The sequence below is a fragment of the Typopeltis vanoorti genome, chromosome 3 (assembly GCF_054136105.1).
Source record: "Typopeltis vanoorti isolate ZY-2024b chromosome 3, IOZ_Tvanoo_1.0, whole genome shotgun sequence".
Classification (NCBI taxonomy): Eukaryota; Metazoa; Arthropoda; class Arachnida; order Uropygi; family Thelyphonidae; genus Typopeltis; species Typopeltis vanoorti.
This window is the reverse complement of record NC_143551.1, coordinates 164,795,638-164,818,002: the sequence shown is the minus strand read 5'-3', so window position 1 is coordinate 164,818,002 and position 22,365 is coordinate 164,795,638. Positions and strand designations below refer to the sequence as shown.

Below are 22,365 nucleotides of genomic sequence, written 5' to 3'. Positions count from 1 at the left end.
GGACATGTATAATGATATTCATTATGGGAAGGGCTGCTACCCAGACCAGTTTTGACATTTATTGAAGTCTCATCAGTGGGAGTTAGACACAGAAGTGATACCAAGGTTGAAGTAATGCAGAAGTCATATTTCCATATACAAGTAGCCAAAACATCCAGAACATCTCCATAAGGATATGTGATTTGCATTATGGGATACTAAGGCAAGTGATGTTGAAGTCATTAGCCTCTGAGTTGCCCAGTCGTGAAGTTACTTCCCGTGCAAACTTTATTTGCTTACACTTGGATAAAGGATTAATCCAAGAATATAATTTCTTGGCATCTTTAATTTATAGATAAGGAAGTCATTTTGCCTCTTTACAAGGCCTTGATAAGACCGTACTTGGACTATTATGCACAGGTCTGGTCTCCTGGTATCCATTGTTATTCTGATACAGTGCAAAGGAGAATGTCAAAAATGATATCAGGTGGAATACTGATTATGAAGACAGATTGAGAATTGTAGGCTGCAAACACTAGCAAACAGGAGATAGAGGGGGTGTATATGATTTAGAGTTGCAAGCTTCTGAAAAGGTTATACGGAATTTCAGTAAATGAAATTTTTCATTTTATGGAGGGTGGGGAAAAGATGCATGGGCATCCTTGGAAGTTGAGAATGAAGGGGGTAAGGACTAGATTTTTCTCTGAGTTGTGCATGATTAAAATGGATTGCTGTTGGATGAATGAATTCACAAACAAGTATGACAGCTGGTGCAAATAGTATGACCTTCATCGATGAATTCCTGACTCCCTGGAGGTTTCTTAATAATTATAAAATGTGTAATAAAGTTAATTTGCTACTGTGCACACATTTTTGACTTTTCTTAATATATATATATAGAAACAAAAAATAGTTATGATCATTATTTCTCCTCTTGCGCATTGATCATTTGAAAAAGAAAAGGCTTTGTGGATCATAGCTTAACCCCATAATAGAGATTACAAGATAATTAAAATTTTTAAAATAATTAAAAAATGCAGTGTGTACTTTCAGTGAGCTTTTAAGAATCATGAAAAGTTAATCATCATTTTGTTTTCTTTTAGGATAATAGCATTTCACTGAAATCAGATAAAGTTTTTGCATCAATAGAAAAGAGAGTACAAAATAATCCTCATCTTGTGTCATCTATTCAAACTGTATATCAGTGGAATATTTTGAAAAATGGTGCTCAGGCTTGCCAGTGGAGTAAGTAAAAGTATAATGTTTTAAATAACAGCTTCACACATGTAAGAGAAATCTAAATAGAATTTATTCTGTATATTTCACTCAATGGTCATGGGCTTTATTTAGGAAGGAGGCAGAAGAATTGGTAAGAACATTTAAATTATGAATACACTAAAATACGAGTCATGCAATGTCTCAGTCGCAGCTGCACAGTAGGAGGAAACACTGTCAGACTCCAGAGAAGCGGGTATAGATGTATAATTAATTTAAAAAATTATAAAAGCTTAACAGCAATCACTTCCCAAAACTTAGACGTAGGCATACAGTCATAACATATATACACTTACTCCACTGGTATCTGTCCCAAAACTTTGAAACTGGCCTATATTCAACCCATTCCCAAGAAGGGTGACAAGTCACTGCTGTCCAACTACTTCCCTATCTTGCTTATCTCAGTCCTATCTAAAGTAATGGAAAAAATCATCAATTCCCAACTCCTACACTACCTTGAAGGCACCCACCTAATAAACGACCGCCAATATGGATTCTGTCACTGCCAATCAACAGGAGATCTGCTCACATGTCACCCATCTCTGGACAAATGTCATGGAGAAGTTTGGAGAATCTCAAGTGGTTGCACTTAGCTTCTCCAAAGCTTTTGACCAGGTCTAGCACAAAAGCTTACTTAGCAAACTACCATCATTTTCTCTGTCTCAGGACTTCTGTAGTTGAATTGCCATTTTTCTGTCTGGATCACACTGTGTGTGTGTGTGTGTGTGTGTGTGTGAGAGAGAGAGAGAGAGAGAGAGAGAATAATGAACCATTATACACACAGTGTGCATCCAGACAGAAAACTGGCAATCCTAGTTTTCTGTTGGAACCTTAGCATTCAACTAATGCTGGGGTTCCACAAGGTTCTGTCCTCTCCCCTTTCTGCTATATATCAATGACCTACTCCAGTTAACCTCCAACCCAATACACAGGTTTGCAGACAACAGGACATTGCACTCCCTTTTGTTTCATAAACCTTACTCCACACAACTCACCTGAACCTATGGAACAACCAAAATTTTCATTTGATAAATGTTACTCTACCCAACTCACCAAAAACCTACAGAAATCAACCACCATTGCCCTCGATTCTGATCTACAAGCCATCCTCCATTGGGGTTCAGATAACCTCATCGATTTTAATGCTAATAAAACCCAGTTCTGTCCTATTTCTCATAAAAAAGAACTTTTTTTTTTTAATGACAATACCCAAATTTCCAGACAATTTGAGATTTCTCTTCTTGGAATTATCCTGACATTAAACCTCTCCTGGCATAAACATATCACAACCATTGCATCCTGAGCTTTAGAAAAACGTAGGATTTCTCTTTCACTCGTGACATTACTTCACCCCTGAACAGCTGTTAACATTATACAAATCACAAATTCATCCAGCTGTTGAATACTGCTCTCACATATGGGGTGGGGCACCTAAAAGCTTCCTCAAAATGCTTGACTCAATACAGAGGAGAGAGCAGTTAGACTTCTTAATGACCCATCTCTTACCAACTCACTTCCCCACTTTTGCACTGACATTTGGTTTCTGCAATATCTATATTCTACAAATATTTCCATGGGAAATGCTCATCTGAAATAACATCAATAATTCTCCCACTTAGTACTAAACTTGTTGGAACACATGCAGCTGCTGCTGCTCAACATTCCTTCACAGTGCAGCTTGAAACTAACAAACAGAACAAGTTTCTTTTCCTCTTCATTCATCCCTGCAACTGCTATATTATGAAACAGTCTTCCCCCTCGATGTGTTCCCTAAGGAATACAATATACAGTCTTTCAAATCAAATGTAAACAAGTTCTTCCTTTCCAACTCACTACCCATATAATGATACTAGTGTACTATAGGTTGATCAACCAACCTCTCATAAAAAATAACTGTATTTAAGGAAATTACAACATAGGCATACAATCTGTCAGATTAAGATTAGGACAGTGACATAGGGATTCACGTGATTCAAAAAATAGACCATCAAATTTGAACCTGCTATAATATAGCATCTTGGTATGGTTCAGTGAACACTTTCTAGCATCAGTAGCATGAGAAGTAAGGCCTGAGCCTTCAGATTCTGAAAATCTTATATAATCCTGATGTTCCTGGGTTTTAATTGTAGCAGAATGGCCAGTCTGTCCAAAGTAACAAAGATTACAAGAACAGGGTATTTGATAAACATTATGCAGAGATAGAGGTGATAATGTATCTTTGATCGACAATAAGAAACATCACAACCTCTGGGCTGGTTTCAAGGTTGTGTATTGATTATATCAGTCGACGGTCCTTGCTGTAATTGTTCAGATGTTGATTTAAGAAAGGGCATGTGGATCCTTTTAACATCAGATTGCAGTCTGGGAGAGGGATGATAATTGTAAACAAAGTTCAATATTACCAGCAGAGTTACAATGTATTAAAATATCCAAAAAAAAGTAAGACGTTTTAGATTCATGTTCAGTGGTGAACTTGATGTGAGTATATAAGGAGTTAATTTTACTCAGAAAATGAAGTAGTTCTGTTTCAGAGTGAGAGTAGATTGCAAAGATGTTATCCACAAAATGTAGCCAAATGTGAGATCAAGACAAATCTGATCCTCTGAATACTCTATAAAATAATCAGCCAAAGTAGGTGATATAGGACTACTCGTCGTAGTACCATCAGTCTGCTGAAATAATTTATTGTTCCAAGTAAAATAACCAGCATTTGATAGGCAACCTGAATCAAGGAAATCTACTTGTAAAAGCTGTAGCATATCTGTGCATATTTGTTCTGCTTGAAATAATAAGACATGAAGTTTTGAAAGATGTAATTTAATTTTTGTGTTTATTTAACTTATTTAATTCTAATATTAGAACATGCACAATGTTCTCTCTAAAAATTGCTTACTATTTATTAAAAATAGATATGACTAAATAGCACTTACTAGAAATCATGTTAATTCTATTATTCACTTAAATATTTATTTATTTATTTTTTTACTCATAACATTTCAATATAAATTTGTATATCTGTAGTGCCTACATAGCCTGATAGCGTAATTCTGGTCATAAATTATAGAAACTTTCAAGTTTTGTATATCCTAATCTCAGTGAATTGAACTTCAGCAGAGTTAAGTGAAATTTTTCTCCTAGAAGAAATGCAGGTTTTTGATTCCATAACTTCAAAAAATTGGAGTTGATAGTCTTAAGACCAGTTATTGTGATTGCCTAAAGATAGAAATTGGCTGTTCTCAGTTTGGGGAATAAAAGAGTTAATGGATTTATTACAGTCAAACATTGTTATAACGAGCACCAGGGGACTGGCAAAATTTCCTCGTTATACTCACTATACCAGTGGGGAGAGGGGGATTACTAAAGACTATGATGGCAATACATGAAAAGTTTAAATAATTACGAACTTTCTGTTGACAATGTTCTTCCAAATAATCTGTTAAATGCCAGGACTTTAACACTGTCAGATCTTACATTTTGGTACTCTAAGACAAAAATTTCCAAACCTTTTAGACCGAAGGAACCCTTGCACCAGAAAACCGCATGACGCATGTACTGTTGCCATATCTACTAGTGAGTTTTTCAAAATGTGCTTTGCAGAGCCCATAAATGGTGTTATTGTATACAATAGCAGCATACAATAACGCTGTCTGTGGGCTTCAAATTCCAGTAATAGTTTTAGCCTAGTCGTTATGTAACCTTGTGTTTGTTCCATCAACAGATGAAACTGAAGACGGAGAATTTTATTTCAAGCAAAATTTCTGTTTTTTCATGATAGCATGCATTGCAGAATACTGATATTATTCAGATGAAAGGAACTGAATTCATAATGATTTGTTTTATGGAACTGTAAAGCCAACAGTTTAACTATTTCTCTTAATGGATGACTTTCTGAAGCATGGTAATTCTTCTGATATTGTTTACACCGAAGTTTGTTGAAGTAGACTTTGGTTTAGAGGTTCTTTATTGAAAGAATGTTGATTTTGAATTAGTGAGACAGCTATCATTTGGATATTGAGTTAGACTGTATTGGAAAGCCAAGGTTGTTAATCCTAGAAGGAGTTTACAAAGAAATGTGTTTTCTTTGTTTTGTTAAGTTTTTTTTTTCTTCCTCAAGTTCAATGTGTAAAAGAGAAGGTGTGTGTCTTATGAAATTCTTTCTAATGAATTTTATGCAAATAAAAATATATACAAGTAGGTCCATAAATAAAAGTATAATTTTAATTAAACAGTGTTTCTTTTGTGTTACATCTCTTGTCTTAATTATAAGAGTACAATAAGTGAGTGTAATATATGAGATTTTAATAGTTTGAAGAACTAGAATTGTTTTTAACTTAGTGAATATATGGGAAAGAAATCAGAAATAATTAACTAATACCTAGTTGTACAGACCTAACTTGACTTTATGTGTACAAGAAAAACACTAAGGAAATATATATATATAAAATTAAATACATATATATTATTTCAGACATTTTTTAAATAGGTACCTGTGGTTGACTGTTGCCCAGTTGTCTGCAAATTTATTGTAACAATTATTGATGACATATCTTCCTATCTCCTTTTCTAGTCATCTGACTAGAAAAGGAGATAGGAAGACCCACCAACAGCTGACTCTTATTGCCAACATCATCATGCCTGATGTTTGAGGGTTGTTATTTCCCTCACTATCATCTACCACTGTTTTGCAGTCAGTGCATCATCAAGTTTCTGCCTATCATGTTCTGTTCCAGCAGTTCTCAGCCTACTGTTATAAAAAGGGGATTATTTATATATTAATTATTATCAATCCTCATTTGTTATGAGATTTTCTCTATAACGATTATTTCTATTTTCGAGTGTTTTTATATATGCCCAAGGGTTCAATTCCGATTGGTGCAATGATGACTTTTAACTGTTTTTTTCGGAATCTGAAAAATCACTGACTCAAGACCCAAATACAAAAAAAAAATACATTTAATAAAACAAAAACAATATATACATTTCAAATAAAATTACACAACTAACTACAAAATTAATTGGATCCAAGGCCTTTTAAAATAAACTTACACTTTAGAGATCACCCATTCTCTGACTCATTCTATTACTGGTTTGGTTAACATATACGTAATCATGTCTACTAGACTCAACACCTTGTTTACACAATAACAAAATGTTCATAGTCAGTATCTTTGTTAAGGCCTTTTTCCAAAGATATAAGATTCTCTTCTTTTCCACAGGATCCCTTCTCATCACTTATGTAGCACACACATTATTCCTCCTTACTCTGAAGTATAGATATTCTGAATTCACTGAAATATAAGTACTCTTACCTCATGCAGTTAGATTTTGTTAATTATTGTACCAGCAAAAAATTTTCTTCTACTGCTTTATCTGAGTTGCTAAATTCCATCTCCTTTTCCAGTAGAAATAACAGATAGATCCGGCATCCCTTAAGACAGATGAAATTTTCCAATCAGCATTTCCTCGAACATTCCTATAGAACGTCAATTGCAATATTTTCTTTTATTTACCAGTACTTATTTACAGTCTTAACTCCTCCGCTTTAAAGGCTCACAGTTCTACAATTCCTTTTTTGGAATCTTCTATTAATATTCCTCCCACTGTCACATACAACTAAATAAACTTCGTAAGAACAAAATTTCTCCGCCTATGTTCTTAAACTTCCATTAGCTCCCTCTTCTTTTTCCTCTACTTCAATACTGAATGCTCACTTGTTGTTTCTGTTACCTCGATACTGAACACTCTCTCTCTCTGTCAGCTGTCAATCACCCATCAAACTTCTTGGCGAGCATGCACACTCCATGGAGTTGGCAAGCAAGATGCTAAGTATAATGGCTGACACGTCTTCGTTAGCAACGAGAATGTCTTATAAAACACAATACTTAATAATTTTCAACTACAATAAAATTTCTCTATCACGTCAGGTTTTTCCTCTATTGCGTTTTCTTTTTGCTGATTTCTAAGTTTTTGATAGTTTTAAGCAGGCAGTACTATTTAGAGGATCAAAAAAATCGATTTTTTAATATTATTTTCTAAAAGTATGTACTTTTAAAAATCTGTTCCTAACTTTTTATCAAGACATTTGAAAAATTCCTGAAGATATAGCCTATTATTCAAAGCAGTGCACCAATCAGAATCGGAGCGCTCACCGCTCTCGCTTGTTAGTAAACGAATAAATGCGTAAGAACCTGCAACAGCACGAACTGGCGCTTTGAATGCGAGAGAGAGGCCGATAACCGACCTAATACATTTAGGTGATGAAAAGTAGGCGATGACAACAGCCTAAAACAAATGAATGCTATATGCGTCATAGCAGACAAAGAACGATCAAAATCAATCAATCGTTAATCGATCGTGAAAGTATGATGAGCGCTTATAACGTTTCAATAAAGTCTCTGTTTTGTTTTGTTTTTTGTCTTGTTAATTGCATGTTATTCGGCAGTGAAGAAAATACATCATGTCTACTACTCGAAAATATGTCAATAGTGTGGATTCCTTCTGCTACATTTGTGGCAGCTTTACTGTTCCCAGTCGAAGGACAAATATCACTGATTTCGTTAAGAAAGTGTACTTTGCATACTTTGACGTAAAACTTGCAGATCAGGACAATTCATGGGCTCCAAATAAAGTGTGTAAGTCGTGTAGAAAATTTACGACAGTGGAGCAAGGGAAAATGCCAAAAATTAGCTTTTGGCATTCCAATGATTTGGCATGAACCGAAAAATCACGTAGATGATTGCTATTTTTGTTTAGTTCAGACTTCTGGTTATAATAAGAAGAATAAGAAAAAAATTGTGTATCCAAATCTCGACTCAGCAATTCGGCCAGTTGTCATTCCAATGAAATAGCCGTACCAATTTATAAAGGACTTCCTTTACTTGAGAACAAGCATGATCGGGATATGCCAGATGTTCTTGAGGAGCAAGACCCAAATGTTGATTTAGACAATGAAAATTTAATTTCTAGTTCTGGACCGCAACGTTTTACTCAAGTGGAATTGAATGACTTAGTAAGAGATTTGGGCCTATCAAAGGAATCATCGGAATTGTTAGCTTCAAGATTAAATGAAAAAAACTTACTGGAGCAAGATACGAAGATAACTTTTTATCATAGCAGGGAAAGTAATCTTGTACAATATTTTAAACACCAGTGTGGGTTTGTTTATTGTAAAATCAGACATCATCTTAAACAGAATTTCCTGTCCATTCACTATTGGTCTCTGCTGTCTGCCTATTTCTTCACTAAGAAATGTTTTCAGTTCCTCTAATTTTCCCAAATTACGTGATTATACCTTGGACTCAGATTCTGGAATATCTTCAGTGAAATTCACAGAAATTTCCTTAGACTGTTTCTTTTTCTTACGCCTTTTAATTTTTGAAACTTTCCTTCTCTTACTTTATCTGTAGCCACTGTGTTAGGAGAATGAGTTTCATTATACTGGAAAGAATTTACCTGTTTATTATTTGCAGAATAAAATATATCTCTAAGTCTCTCTTCCTTTTCCGTAACAATTTGAAAACATTGTTCAAGATTTTTAACCTTTTTCTTGCATGCTGTTTCTTTCAAGTTTTCTTTAAGGCCAAGCCTAAATTGATTAAACAGCAACCATTCTAAAGAGGATCTCTGTTCAGATGAAACATTAATTTTATGAGCAATGCTCCAAAATCTGTGGTAATACTCTGAAACAGACTCCCTATTACCTTGAATGCACTGATGAATTTTCCAAATGTTAGACGCTAATTCTCCCACATTTGAAAATTCGATATTAGCAAACTTTTAAACATTGCATAACTATCAGTATCTCTCAGCAAAGCGGATGTTGTTTAAGAACATTTTGGCTTTGCCCAATAATTTCTTCTTCTTCCTAACATGGAAATTTAGGCCATGTGGCCTGTTCCGGTCTCATGCCATCTCTTTCTTGGTCTTCCGATTCTTCTTTTTCCACTTATTTTGTATCTGTATAATATTTTTGGTAGTCTGCTGTTGTCCATTCGATTTAAATGTTCTAGCCTTTTGTTTATACTGTCTTATGTAGTAATTAATTGGTTTTATTTTCAGGGATTGTAAGATTTCATTTGTTTTGTGGTCCCATTGGTATATCCGGCTGTTTTTCTGAGGAACTTCATTTCTGCTGTTTGAATTCGTTTTTCATCTTTCCTTTTCGTGGTCCATGTTTCGCTTCCGTATAGTAGAGTTGGTTTTGACAAGACGTTATATAGTCTGATTCTAGTGTGTTTTTGTACCAGGGATGGCTTAAATATATTATTTATTATGCCATTTACTTTGACAAAGTTTGATATTTTAGTGTCTATTTCTTTTTCTTCTTCGTATGATAGATCACATCCCAAGTATCTGAAATTTACTTTTTACTTGTTCTAGTATTTTTTTATTTACTTGTTCTAGTATTTTATTATCTATCACTTTTTACTTCTTATTGGGTTTTTCTCCTTTGAATGCCATTATTTTTGTTTTTTCTTTGGATATTGTCATATTATATTGCTTTGAGATATCATTTAATAATTTTAATGATCTTTGTAAGTCATCTTCTGATGTAGCTAATACTATTTGATCATCTGCAAATAGTAGTGTATCTATCTTCATTTGCAGGGTCATTTGTATACCAAATGGGTTATGCTGTTTCCAGAATGTTAATATTTCATTTATATTATATATATTGAAAAGCAGAGGTGAAAGGGTACATCCTTGTCATACTCCTCTTGATATATCTTTCCATTCTGAGGTGCATTCTAATTTAACTGCTATTTTATTTCCTGTATATATTTCTTGAATAGATTGTAAAAGTTGGTTTGGTATGTTTAAAATGGTTAATATTTTAAACAATTTTTGGCTACTAATTTTGTCAAAGGCTTTTTCATAATCAATAAAGGCCACATGTGTTTCTTTTTGAAATTCTCTTCTCTTTTCTATTAATAATTTTAAAGTAAAAATGATCTATGAAGGATCGGCCTTTTCGGAAACCATTTTGTTCTTCTAGTAATTTGTTTTCTACAATGCTGCTTAGTTTCTCTTTTAATATTCCTACATATATTTTATATCCTGTATTCAGCAGGCTAATTCCCCTATAATTATTGCAATTGTCTTTATTTCCTTTTTTATAGATTGGGATAACCAGTGCTTTTTTCCAAGAGTTAGGGGTTTTTCCGGACATCCAAACCATATTAAAAAATTTCATAAGTCTTTAATTAAATTTTTCACCTGCATTTTTGTATAGTTCTATATTTATATTGTCTTCTCCTGGCATTTTCCTATTTTTCATCTTCTTTATTATATTTTTCAGTTCTAAAATTGTGATATTTTCTATTAGGTCATTCTTTGTCTTATAAAATTTTAATTCATTGTTCTCATCTGTCCAGAGATTTTGGAAATAGGTCACCAATTTTTCTTTTTCATATTAGCAAACTTTTAAATGTTGCATAACTATCAGTATCTCTCAGCAAAGGGAATGTTGTTTAAGAACATTTTGGATTTGCCCAATAATTTATTACGAAATATAATTAACAAATGAAAATCTGACCATTTTCCTAAATCTCTAATTTTTTCTGCATATCTAAAAAATGTTTCTATGCTTTCACTGCTGTCACCTGAGAATGAAGGTATTATAAAGTTTGGATTTACTAACTTAAAAAATTCTTCATCTTTAACTGAAGAAACTTCACTACTAGAATTACTATCTCCTGTAGCCATTTTACTTGAGTCAAGATTTACTTTCTGGAGTCTAAAATAAAGTTAAATCACAACCAATCCTATCAGTTGCCATTTGATATAAACAGGAGATTATTTATATATTAATTATTATCAATCTTCATTTGTTATGAGATTTTCTCTATAACGATTGTTTCTATTTCCGAGTGTGTTTTTATATATGCACAAGGGTTCGATTTCAATTGGTGCAATGACTTTTAACTGTTTCTTTCAGAATCCTAAAATCACTGACTCAAAACCCAAATACAAAAAATATACATTTAATAAAACAAAAACAATATATACACTTCAAATAAAATTACACAACTAACTACAAAATTAACTGGATCCAAGGCCTTTTAAAATAAACTTGCACTTTAGAGATCACCCATTCTTTGATTCATTCTATTACTGGTTTGTTTAACATATACTAATCACATTCTACTAGACTCAACACCTTGTTTACACAATAACAAAATGTTCATAGTCAGTATCTATATTGGTATGGTTCTTGGCCTGTTTTACATGCTTTCTCATTAAAATAATTTTAAGAAACTGGATCTTAGCAGATAATCTTTCTGCTTTTCTTGCATATTTTTTCAGCTGTTTTGTGGTACCCCTTTTCAATCCAAGCTGCTTTATTTCTTTAACTAATTTGTTTATGTTATGGTTCTTGGCCTGTTTGCTTTCTCATTAAAAATATGCAAGAAAAGCAGAAAGATTATCTGCAGAGATCCAGTTTCTTAAAATTATTTTAATGAGAAAGTCAGTATCTTTGTTAAGGCCTTTTTCCGAAGATATAATATTCTCTTCTTCTTTTCCACAGGATCCCTTCTCATCACCCTTATGTAACGCACATTATTCCTCCTGACTCTAAAGTATAGATATTCTGAATTCACTGAAATATAAGTACTCTTACCTCATGCAGTTCAATTTTGTTGATTTTTGTACCAGCAAAAAATGTTTCTTCTACTGCTTTATCTAAGTTGCTAAATTCCATCTCCTTTTCCAGTAGAAATAACATAGATCTGGCATCCTTTCCTTAAGACAGATGAAACTTTCTGATCAGCGTTTCCTCAAACATTCCTATAGAGCATCAATTGCAATATTTTCTTTTATTTACTGAAACTTATTTACAGTCTTAACTTCTCCACTTCCTATACACCCCTTGAGGGTACATGTCAGGAATTTGATGATGATGATGACTCCTCCACTTTAAAGGCTCACAGTTCTAAGATTCCTTTTTTGGAATCTTCTATTAATATTCCTCCCATTGTCACATACAACTAAATAAACTTCGTAAGAACAAAATTCTTTCATCTGCGTTCTTAAACTTCCATTAGCTGTCTCTTATTTTTCCTCTACTTCTACCAAATGCTCTCTTGTTGTTTCTGTTACATCGATACTGAACACTCTCTGTCAGCTGTCAATCACCCATCAAACTCCTTGGCAAGCAAGAAGCTAAGTATAGTGGCTGACACGTTGTCTCCGTTAGCAACAAGAGAATGTCTTCATAAAATTTCCTAATTCCTAATTTATGCTCACGCGTAGACCTACACATTTTACCAGATAGGCATTCAGAACCGAAATCCTACAGAATAGGTTGATTCCTCCAACACTTAAAAATTAAAACACAACACTTAATAATTTTAAAATTTCTGAAAGTAACACAACCATCCAAATCCAGTAAGTGCATAATTTTTCTTTTATGCTTCACATTTCATTTTGACAAAATAACATCAATAACGGGCACATCGCAAGTGCCGACATTGCGTGTTATGAAACCAAAACTAATAATGTACTAACATAAACAATTTGTAAAAATATTCAGAATTTTAAATTATGACTATTTTTACATTAAGTTTCTGCCTATCTTGTCATGTTCCAGCAGTCCTCATCCTATTACATTAATCTCAGTCTACCACAACAACTGGTAATATTTTTATTTTCACCTTTAAAATTGTTCCCAACTTCTGGGATTGAAAATGTAACACACATTTTTCAGGATTCATTTCATCTTGTATCAAACAGTATCAATACCATCTTAGTTTTCTGTGATATTTCGTTCAGTAGAACTACAGCCATATTGTTATGTTTTTTTAATTTGTCACTAGAAAACTAGTAGTTTAGCTTATGCAGTGTTATGTCCTCACTTTCCTTATATTTCTTCTTACTTGGCTTATATTATTTAGTTCATGTCTATATCGTTATTAATTCCTTAATTCAACACTTTCTGTTGTAACCTTAATTATACTTCATTAACTCTTTAGTTTATGCAGTCTCAACATTTACTTTGGGCCGTTAACAACTTTAAGGATATTGCACCTGGGTAGAAGACAAAGAGATGGACAATGGCAATTCCTTTGTTTCAGTACTGGTTCTTTCTTCGGATTCAGGGAAAATGTCTATTATGCTGTGCCACCCTGAATCCTAGATTTCTGAACAGTGAAAAATCAAAGAACCAGAACTTAGCATAGCACACTATCCCTAATTTTTTAAATTATATGAAGTAGTTCAAACCTCATCTATCTCTAAGTTAGTTTGCAGTCGTAGCCTCCCCTATAAATTACCTCCCACCGTGGTTCGATTATTTGTGAGCGGTGCAATAGAAAATGAAATCAGGCAAGTCAACTATTGAGCCTAAAGAAAACATTTTATTACACTCTAGTTAGATTACATATCATGAATAAACTTTGGCACATGCTAGCTTCAATATCAATCTCAATGAAAAACATAATTATCTAACCCTTCTTACTCTCTCTTAGCATGTATAAGTATCAGTTCAGTTAAAACGTTCTATCGGAGGTAAATCATGAGCTTAAACTCCACAATACTAAAGGTTATTCATTCATTGACATTAAAATTAACCCTAATTTTTTCATTCATGTCTCAGAGTTACACTGCCCTCTTAAACTATATCTCTAAAGTCCTTGCATAAAATTCACAGCCTTCCAAACTTAATGTCCAACTAATAATTACAGTCTTTCTTCTTTTATACATTCACCAAACAGATTAAAGTTTCTACTTTACCAATTGCTGGGGAACTATTAGAACATCATATATATCACAATATAACATCACTTCCAGGTCCACCTTCCATTCTGCTTGGTATGCATTATCCCACTGAATGGTCTGGACTTGATGTATCTCCGACGACGAAAACAGGTGCTCGCTGTTCACTGGTCATCTGGCTCGGCAAGACTTAGCTGTCTCTGCGGTAATCTGGAACTCAGCTCCGGTGGGCAATTTCTTAACCGGAGATCTCCCAAGGACTCCTAGGCATGCTCTCTGCTTCGACGATCCTTCCAAGGAACGGGGACGAACACTGGCAAGTGAAGAGGACGACAAAAAAAACCTGAGCTGGTGCTGCTTCGCTTTTTAAATCCCACACCCAACACTTCCTTACTACGTCATTAAATTTCTCCCTCTTTGCTCACTCACCTTACATCACCTAGCGCCATAATCTCCCCTAACATGCTCTTCGTTGGGGGGGGGGGGCGTGCTCTCCTTCCACCGTGCTCACGTACTTGGCATACGTGTTTTGCTCCTTGCTATCGGTACTTAATCCGATTAGTCTTCTCTCAGCCACATACAAATATTTATAAAATTTTAGCAAAGTTTAAACAATGGACTATTCACAGTAAATGCATTACAACACTATGGACAAATAAATAGACTCTTAAATTATTATTGTTGCTGATAATTTACAAGCAATTTTATCCATCTGATATATCAGTGTGCCAAAATGTAAGATGCATGTTAAGTTCTGAAGAAAATATAAATTAATACAGTTTCAGTTTCATTCAGAACTTAACAGCAGCACATCTTCAAGAATAATACATTCAGGAAAATAGTTTTTTGTATGCAAGTAGATTAAGAGAGAAAGGAGTATTTTATTTATTTATTTTTACCTTAGCTCTTGATTTGAAAAAAGAACCAGGTGCAGTGTACAGAGGAACACCCAAGGAAAAGAAAGCAGATTGCATATTAATATTAGAGGATGATCTTCTTTGTGATATAATGAGTGGTAAAGCTGATCCACAAAAGGTATAGCTTTTAATATTTTGCCAATACTTTAAAATCTACTACTATGTATTTTTATTTCTTCCTTTAGAGACTACAGATTAACTATATAAATTCCAAGGTGTATCATTATCAACAGCTTTCTTCACTCCACTGCTAGACAAATGCATCTCCATGCTGCTTCCATTTTAACTGGTCTTGTTATCTTATTGTCCCATCTTAATGCTGGTCTTCCTGGTTTCTGGTAACCAGTTCTTGGTGTCCATCTGTTGTCAGACATTCTCGTCACTTGTTCTGCCCAGTGCCATTTGTTGCCTTTTATTACTAAGGCAATGGCCATTACCTTTGTTTAGCCTTTATCCAAGTTATTATTCTTCTTATCTAACTGGGTTATTCCCAAAATTTTTGATTTATCCATATTCCTAAAGGAACTTCTGCAATTAAATTTAAAGAATATTGGAACAAATTTTTAGTTTTGAAAATTTATTTAATAGAATATTCTTTAAAATTTCATACAGCAGTGTTTCTCAAAGGGGATACGCGAAAGGTCGTTAGGGGTTACGTGGCAATTTTTGGCTATGCATAGTTCAAGGAGTCATTATATTTTTCAACAAACAGTACAATTAGAGACAACCGAGATAAAATGGCACTAACTAATGAATCACATCCCCTCTCCAACAGAAATCTGTATAGACCAAGCAAAACCATATGTTGCCGGTGGAACATATAGTTTTGCTTGACACCACCCCCGTCGTTAACGTGTTAAAACTAGTGAATGTGTTTCAGATATTATGGAATTCGGTTGAAAGGAATTAGCATTTCAACTCAAATGTTGAAAAGCTAATTTGTCTTTGGTTCGCGCGATCTTTTGTTAATACCGCACCAATCATATGCAGTTCTTCGCTGCTCTACATATCTCAAGTCTTGTAAATTACTGGTAATTTTTGCTTGAAATAATGGGAATGATGATGATGCTATTTGGGTAGATGACATTGACGATGCACACAAAGAAACTGTTCTCGATGCCAAAAGTAGTGATAGCGAGTAGGAGCTTCTTGGTAAGATTGGATTCGAAGTTATATGGTGAGTGGTTGGTGTAATTTAGCGCTCATGTAAAATTGGTGATTTTTGGTGTTTTTTGTGAGTTTTCCTTAGAAAATTGGTTTTATAGTATTAGAACGATTTTCGTGTTTTTAGAGTATTTTGTGTGTCTTTATAACATATTTTATTGGGGTTGTCGCCGCTAGAGGGATTCGTAGTGTTCGTGAAAGCTCCGGATAAGATAAGTATTATTTTCAATTATCGTTGATAAATTTATTTATTATTGCATAGTTTTGTTTGCCTTGCGTCTCTTAGTGCATCTTTTTGTGTGTTTTTGGTGTGTTATAATTTGATAAAATACGTTGCAAGTAAGTATGGCTCCAGTACGAAGGAAAATGGCGGCCAGTAATGATGGTTCGCCATCTTTATCAAAGAACGGTAGTATAAAAGAGATGATTCAGTGTACTAGCTGCAAAATGTACACTTTGCGGAGTGCAGTCGGAGTGTGGTTAGATGATAATAAAGGAGTGAATGTGTGTAGAAAATGTAGGGAGAATGAGAAATTGAAGAGTATTTCGGATCGTGAGTGTGATATTTTTGTCAAACTTCAGAATGAAGAAAATAGGGATATGACAAGAAACGGCGAGGTTGTATATGAGAATTATGAGAGTGTGAATGATAGTATTAATGGTTTTACTGAGAATAAAAATGATGAGATAGATGCAATGAGTGAGATCGCGTTGTTGAATGGTGCGATACAAAGGGCAAAACAGCAGCTAGAATGTATGAGCAAAAGTCGACTGAATGAACCAGCCAATAATAAAAAGTATGACAGGAAAAATAGACGTATGAGTGTGAACATGAACAAAATGAAGGATAGAGTGCTGTATGGAGACTCGTTAGTACGAGATGTGATAGTAGAGGATTTGACAAAATCGTACCAACCTGGTGCGACCATAAAGGATGTAACTGAGTCTATTAGAGAGCAAAAGGAAAGGGTGAAAGAAATGATTGTTGTGGCAGGTACGAATGATTTGAAAGGAGACAAAATGGAAATGATAGAAGACCTGAATGAATTGTTTGAGGTAGCAAAAGAAAAGAGTGAGAGAGTTAGAATGATTAGTCTTTTGCCACGGTATGACAGTGAAATGTTTAAAAGGAAGGCCATAATTGTGAATGACTATGCGTCGGTTATGTATGACGAGTGGTGTGGAATTTGTGGACGTGTGGAGTGAGTTCGATGGGCGAAAGGATCTATATAAGATGGATGGCTTGCATTTGAATGGTTACGGTGTAAGAAGACTTGAGAAAGTGTTGCTGAATGTGGTGGGTGTACAAATTCAGGGAAACTAGATTTATTAAGGGGGGGGAGTAGATATACAGTCCTTAGGGAGGCAGTTGAATGTAAGAATGAATATAATAGCAAATAAGGACAACAAATCCGAGTGTGATAGTTAATATAAGGCATCAAGGTAGGGTTGGGGATAATGGGGGTCTTAAATTCATGTACACTAATGCTAGGAGTATTAGGAACAAGAAGGAAGAGTTTTTGGCCATGGTTGGCACTTCCAGACCACAGGCTATTGGTATTAGTGAAACATGGCTGCCTGTAGATGATATAGCTAGTGGGATTGAATGTGATGGGTATAGTGTGTTCAGGAATGACAGGGAGAATAAAATGGGAGGAGGAGTATTGTTGATGATAGCTGATGAGCTGCAGCCAAGGAGAATAGAAGTTGAATTGCAGGATAGAGAAAAGAGCACATTTGAGGCCATTTGGTGTGAGATTGTGGCTAGCAGAACTAAATATACAATTGGGTGCTGCTATAGACCAGGTGATGGAAAAGATGGTGGTGACAGTATGCACAAGCAAATAGAAGAAATGAGTGGAAGGAGGGTGATTATTATGGGAGATTTCAACTATGATTGGAGTGAGGAGAGGACACACGGGAGGAAGGAATTGGATTTTATGCGGTTATTAAGGGATAACTATCTGCGACAGCATGTAATGGAAAATACTAGGGGGTGAGAGAGTGCTTGACCTAGTAATTACATCTGAGGATTTGGCTGTAACAAATATGACCACATTGCCACCAATCGGTGAGAGAGTGATCATAGGGTCTTGACTTGGGAGGTGGCTAAAGGTGTAGAATTTTCAATTAAGACAGGGTACATGTGGAATTATCGGGCTGGAAAGTATGACAAGCTTAGGAGTTTGATTGGTTCAGTGCCATGGCATGTACAACTGCAAGGACTAGAAGTCGATAGTGCATGGGAGGTAGTTAAGAAGTGTTTGCATGAAGCAATGGCTGACTGTATACCTAGAGTATACAGTCAGCCATTGCTCACTCAGTAACTCAAAGTGCTCACTCAGTAACTCAACTATATCAACTGATTCAGTTACCTCCCTACCATCGGCATTCTTTAAAATCATTCTGCCATGTACATTTTTTCTTTTACTTGCTACATATTTAAAAAACTGTTTAGGATTCTCTTTAGCTTGCATGGCCAATGTTCTTTCATAATCCTTTTTTGCTTTTCTTACCACACTTGTTACCCTTCTGGCCTGCGCTTTATACTGTTCGTGTGCCTGCCGGTCATCTTTCTCCTTAAATTCCCTCCATAATTGTTTCTTTTTTGCAGCTCAAGCTTAATGGTATTATTCATCCATTTTACGTATGGATCATTGGTTAAAGATTGGATTTATAAAACCCCCAAAAGAGAGCAATATAGCAAATACAAGTAGCTGTAAGCAACAAGAAAACGTTGATATTGCATCTGGATCAAATGAAATTGATGAGCGTGTCGTGTGACATCTCTAGGGAACCAAAATTTAAAATAAATCATATTTTTTGTTTACATGAAAATATAAATTCAAATAAAATAGATATTTAATTTTAATTAATATTTTAAAATAATTAATTTTTTTTATTTATTTTTAATTAGGAGTACTTGGTAATAATGAAAATTTAAGAAGGGGGTATGCGGATATCTGAAGTTTGACAAACACTGCCATATAGGATATGTATATTACGAATATTATAAATAAAACAATATGTTATGCAAATTATGAAAACAACTACCATGTTAAAGTAAAACTTTAGTTTAATATAAACCAAAATAGACACTCGATGTTTCACCCTTCACATTAAGGTCATCATCTGGAGCATACACTTATATACAAAGAAACAAGCTGCACTACAATGTACATGGGATGCTAAAGTTATTGACCAACCGTTGGGAAGGCTCTCCGGATTTATAACTGCACTAGCTTCGCCCTACTACGAGAACCAATGACCTCTACAAGCATTCTCCTAGCCGTCAAAAACAAAGCTATTCGGTCACTAGAGGAGGAGCTTTCCGGCACGCTGAACCAGGACCTTTGGATGATTCTCTATGACATCTCGTGCGCTTCGGCAACAAAAGAATTTGAAAAAAAATACGTAGTCGGCACATCAAGAAATTTGATAACTTGAAAAAGGACTCTACCTCTGCACTACAGCAACCACTCAACACAGTAGTCAACCTCTCTTCTGTTGTTTTGAAGTCTGAAACACTCATCGCTCTTGCATGTAGCCACAATTTCACCTTATCTCCAAAAAGAATACCTGCTGAGGAAATAATGATTCAAATAGAACATGGTATCCGCAACCTTCCAAACCATATCGCCAACAATGTCAGACTGGATGTAGCCAGTGTTCTCACCAAAGCAAGACCACCAAAAACCATCATATCCAAAGGTGAATATAAAGCTCTACAGGAAATGAAGAATAACAAAGAAATAGTAATCGCCAATGCGGATAAAGGAAACGTCACTGTGGTTCTCAACCAAAAGGACTACACAGGTAAGCTTAATGCTTTATTATTAGATTGAGCTACCTGCCTCCCTACTGAATATAATCTTACCAGCTCTCAAATTAGAACACTACGTTGGCTCCTTAAGAAGGTCACTTCTTGGCCTGTGGAAGTTACAAACCAACTAAAACCTTTCAACTCTAGACCCCCCCCCCCCTCCCACCACCACCCCAAATATATGGACTTCCAAAAATTCATAAACAATCTGTGCCATTATGTCCCATAGTGGATGTCATTGATTCCCCCACATATAATTTAGCCAAAGCGCTCACACACTATACTGACAACACACCATCACACATAAAAAACGCAGTCCACTTCAAAGCTAGTATAGAAACCTCTCACTCCAGCATAATGACATAATGGTCAGTTTTGATGTGTCCTCCCTATTCACAAATGTCCCACTGAAGGAAACCTTAGCGCTCATCCAAACCAAATTTCCTCCCGATATCTCAGCCCTATTTCAGTTCACAATGAACTCAGGCTATTTTGTTTGACAAGGAAAATTCTACAAACAGACTGTTCCAGTCATGGGTTCACCACTCTCCCCACCCTTGGCCAACTTCATCACGGAGACTTTTGAAGAGAAAACTTTAAACCCTGCCCCACAAAAACCCACAGTTTGGCTTTGCCAAGTGGATGATGTGTTTCCTATTTGGCCACATGGATAGAGGGAACAGTCATGGGTTCACCACTCTCCCCACCCTCGGCCAACTTCATTATGGAGACTTTTGAAGAGAAAACTTTAAACCCTGCCCCACAAAAACCCACAGTTTGGCTTCACTACGTGGATGATGTGTTTGCTATTTGGCCACATGGCTTAGATACACTCCACTCCTTCTTAAACAACCTACACCCCAGAATCCTGTTCACCTTGGAAAAGGAGGAAAACAACTGCCTCCATTTCCTAGACACTCTAATGATGTGCCAGCCTGATGGATCCTTGGTTTTCTCTGTTTATAGAAAACCCACCCATACAGGCAGATACATTCACCAACAACCCCCCCACACACACACAACAATATGGGGTTATTAAAACACTATATAACAGGGCAAAATGAATCTGTTCAGATGACAATGCCCTAACCACGGAACTAAACCACATCCTTAAAACTTTCTTAGCCCAATGGCTACAATCCCCAAAAAATATTAAACCACAACCCCTCTCCCCCTTTACAATAAAGATTACACTAAATCTATGACCATTCCCTATATCCGGGGCACCTCTGAAAAAATAACCAAAATCCTTAAAAAATATTACCTGACTTCTTGTTACAGACCATATAAAAAGTTAGCATCCCTTATCTGCTCTACCAAAGACCAACCACTTCTTCTAGGCTTACCAGATCCCTTGCAGCTGTAAACTGTCCTACTTTGGCCAAACAGGCAGGACAGCAGATATCAGAATTTCAGAACACCAAGACTACATCCAGTTTCACCAGTACACCACTCTGGTCTTGCAGACATTCTCTGGATGGACACCGCAGCAAGTTTAAGTACGAAAGATTATTCATAGAATCTGCCTCAGCTCTAAAAAAAATGTTCCAAACCTCAACAAATTTGGATGCATGAGACTGCCCCAAATTTGGGAGACTTACATCATGAGAACATCAGCCCAACGGCCAAGAGAACCCAATATAATAGCCCACTAGGGGCACTATTAGGATTTTAGAAACAACAATAGTTTCTCATCTTCTGCCTCATTTGCTTTTTGTAGTGCCTGTGTGCACGTGTCATATTTGTATGTTCCCATGAAGATGGCAATGTGACATTGCCGAAATATAGGAGGTATTTATTAAAGTTAATTTTAATTAATATTCCAGTATACATTGTGAATTCCTTAAATAATTTAATAGACAACATTTGTGTGCTTTGCATTTTGGGATCATAAAGCAATTGATGTGAAGTCATTATCCTCTATATACAAGTAGCTCAATCTTGAAGATACTGCACATGCAAATGTTGTTTGCTTGTGCAGTATCTTCAAGATTGATATATACTTGGATAAAGGATTAAATCAAGAATATAATTTCTTGGCCTCTTTAACTTATAGCAAAGCCAAGTGAAAAAAAACTTTCAGCATGTATCTCTGATCTAAAGTATTTTAATAAGGTGTGACACCTTTTTGACTAACTTGTATATGGGTAATGCATGACTTCTGCATTTCTTCAACCATAGTATCTCTTCTGAGTAGTGGCCCTTCATATAATATATAGTATTATACACATCTGAAAAGGTGTTTGTGCTTTGCATTATGGGATATTAAGGCAAAAGATTAAACCAGGAATATAATTGCTTGGCATCTTTAATTTACCCCCATGTTGATGCTAGCCTGTTTCATTCTTATTATTTTTCTATGCTTTTCTTTCTGTATTCTTCGCTCTACTTCTCCTGAGTCATTTTTCACTATCCTATCATTCAGGCCACCTTTGCTGGGATTTGCCTTGCCATCATTTTTGCCATGTGATGTGACCCATGGACATCCTAAAA

The 22,365-nt window shown here is 35.3% G+C and overlaps 1 protein-coding gene across 2 annotated transcripts in view; it reads left to right on the top strand.

Moving 5' to 3' along the window:
• The window catches only part of Mfe2 (peroxisomal Multifunctional enzyme type 2), a 668,623-nt gene that overhangs the window by 485,122 nt on the left and 161,136 nt on the right, over positions 1-22,365 (top strand). For both annotated transcript variants that reach the window (XM_090390952.1, XM_090390951.1), the window contains exons 23-24: positions 1,083-1,224; positions 14,873-15,003. In XM_090390952.1, coding sequence (XP_090247078.1) covers positions 1,083-1,224; positions 14,873-15,003 — 273 coding nt within the window. The remainder of the gene's footprint in view (positions 1-1,082; positions 1,225-14,872; positions 15,004-22,365) is intronic.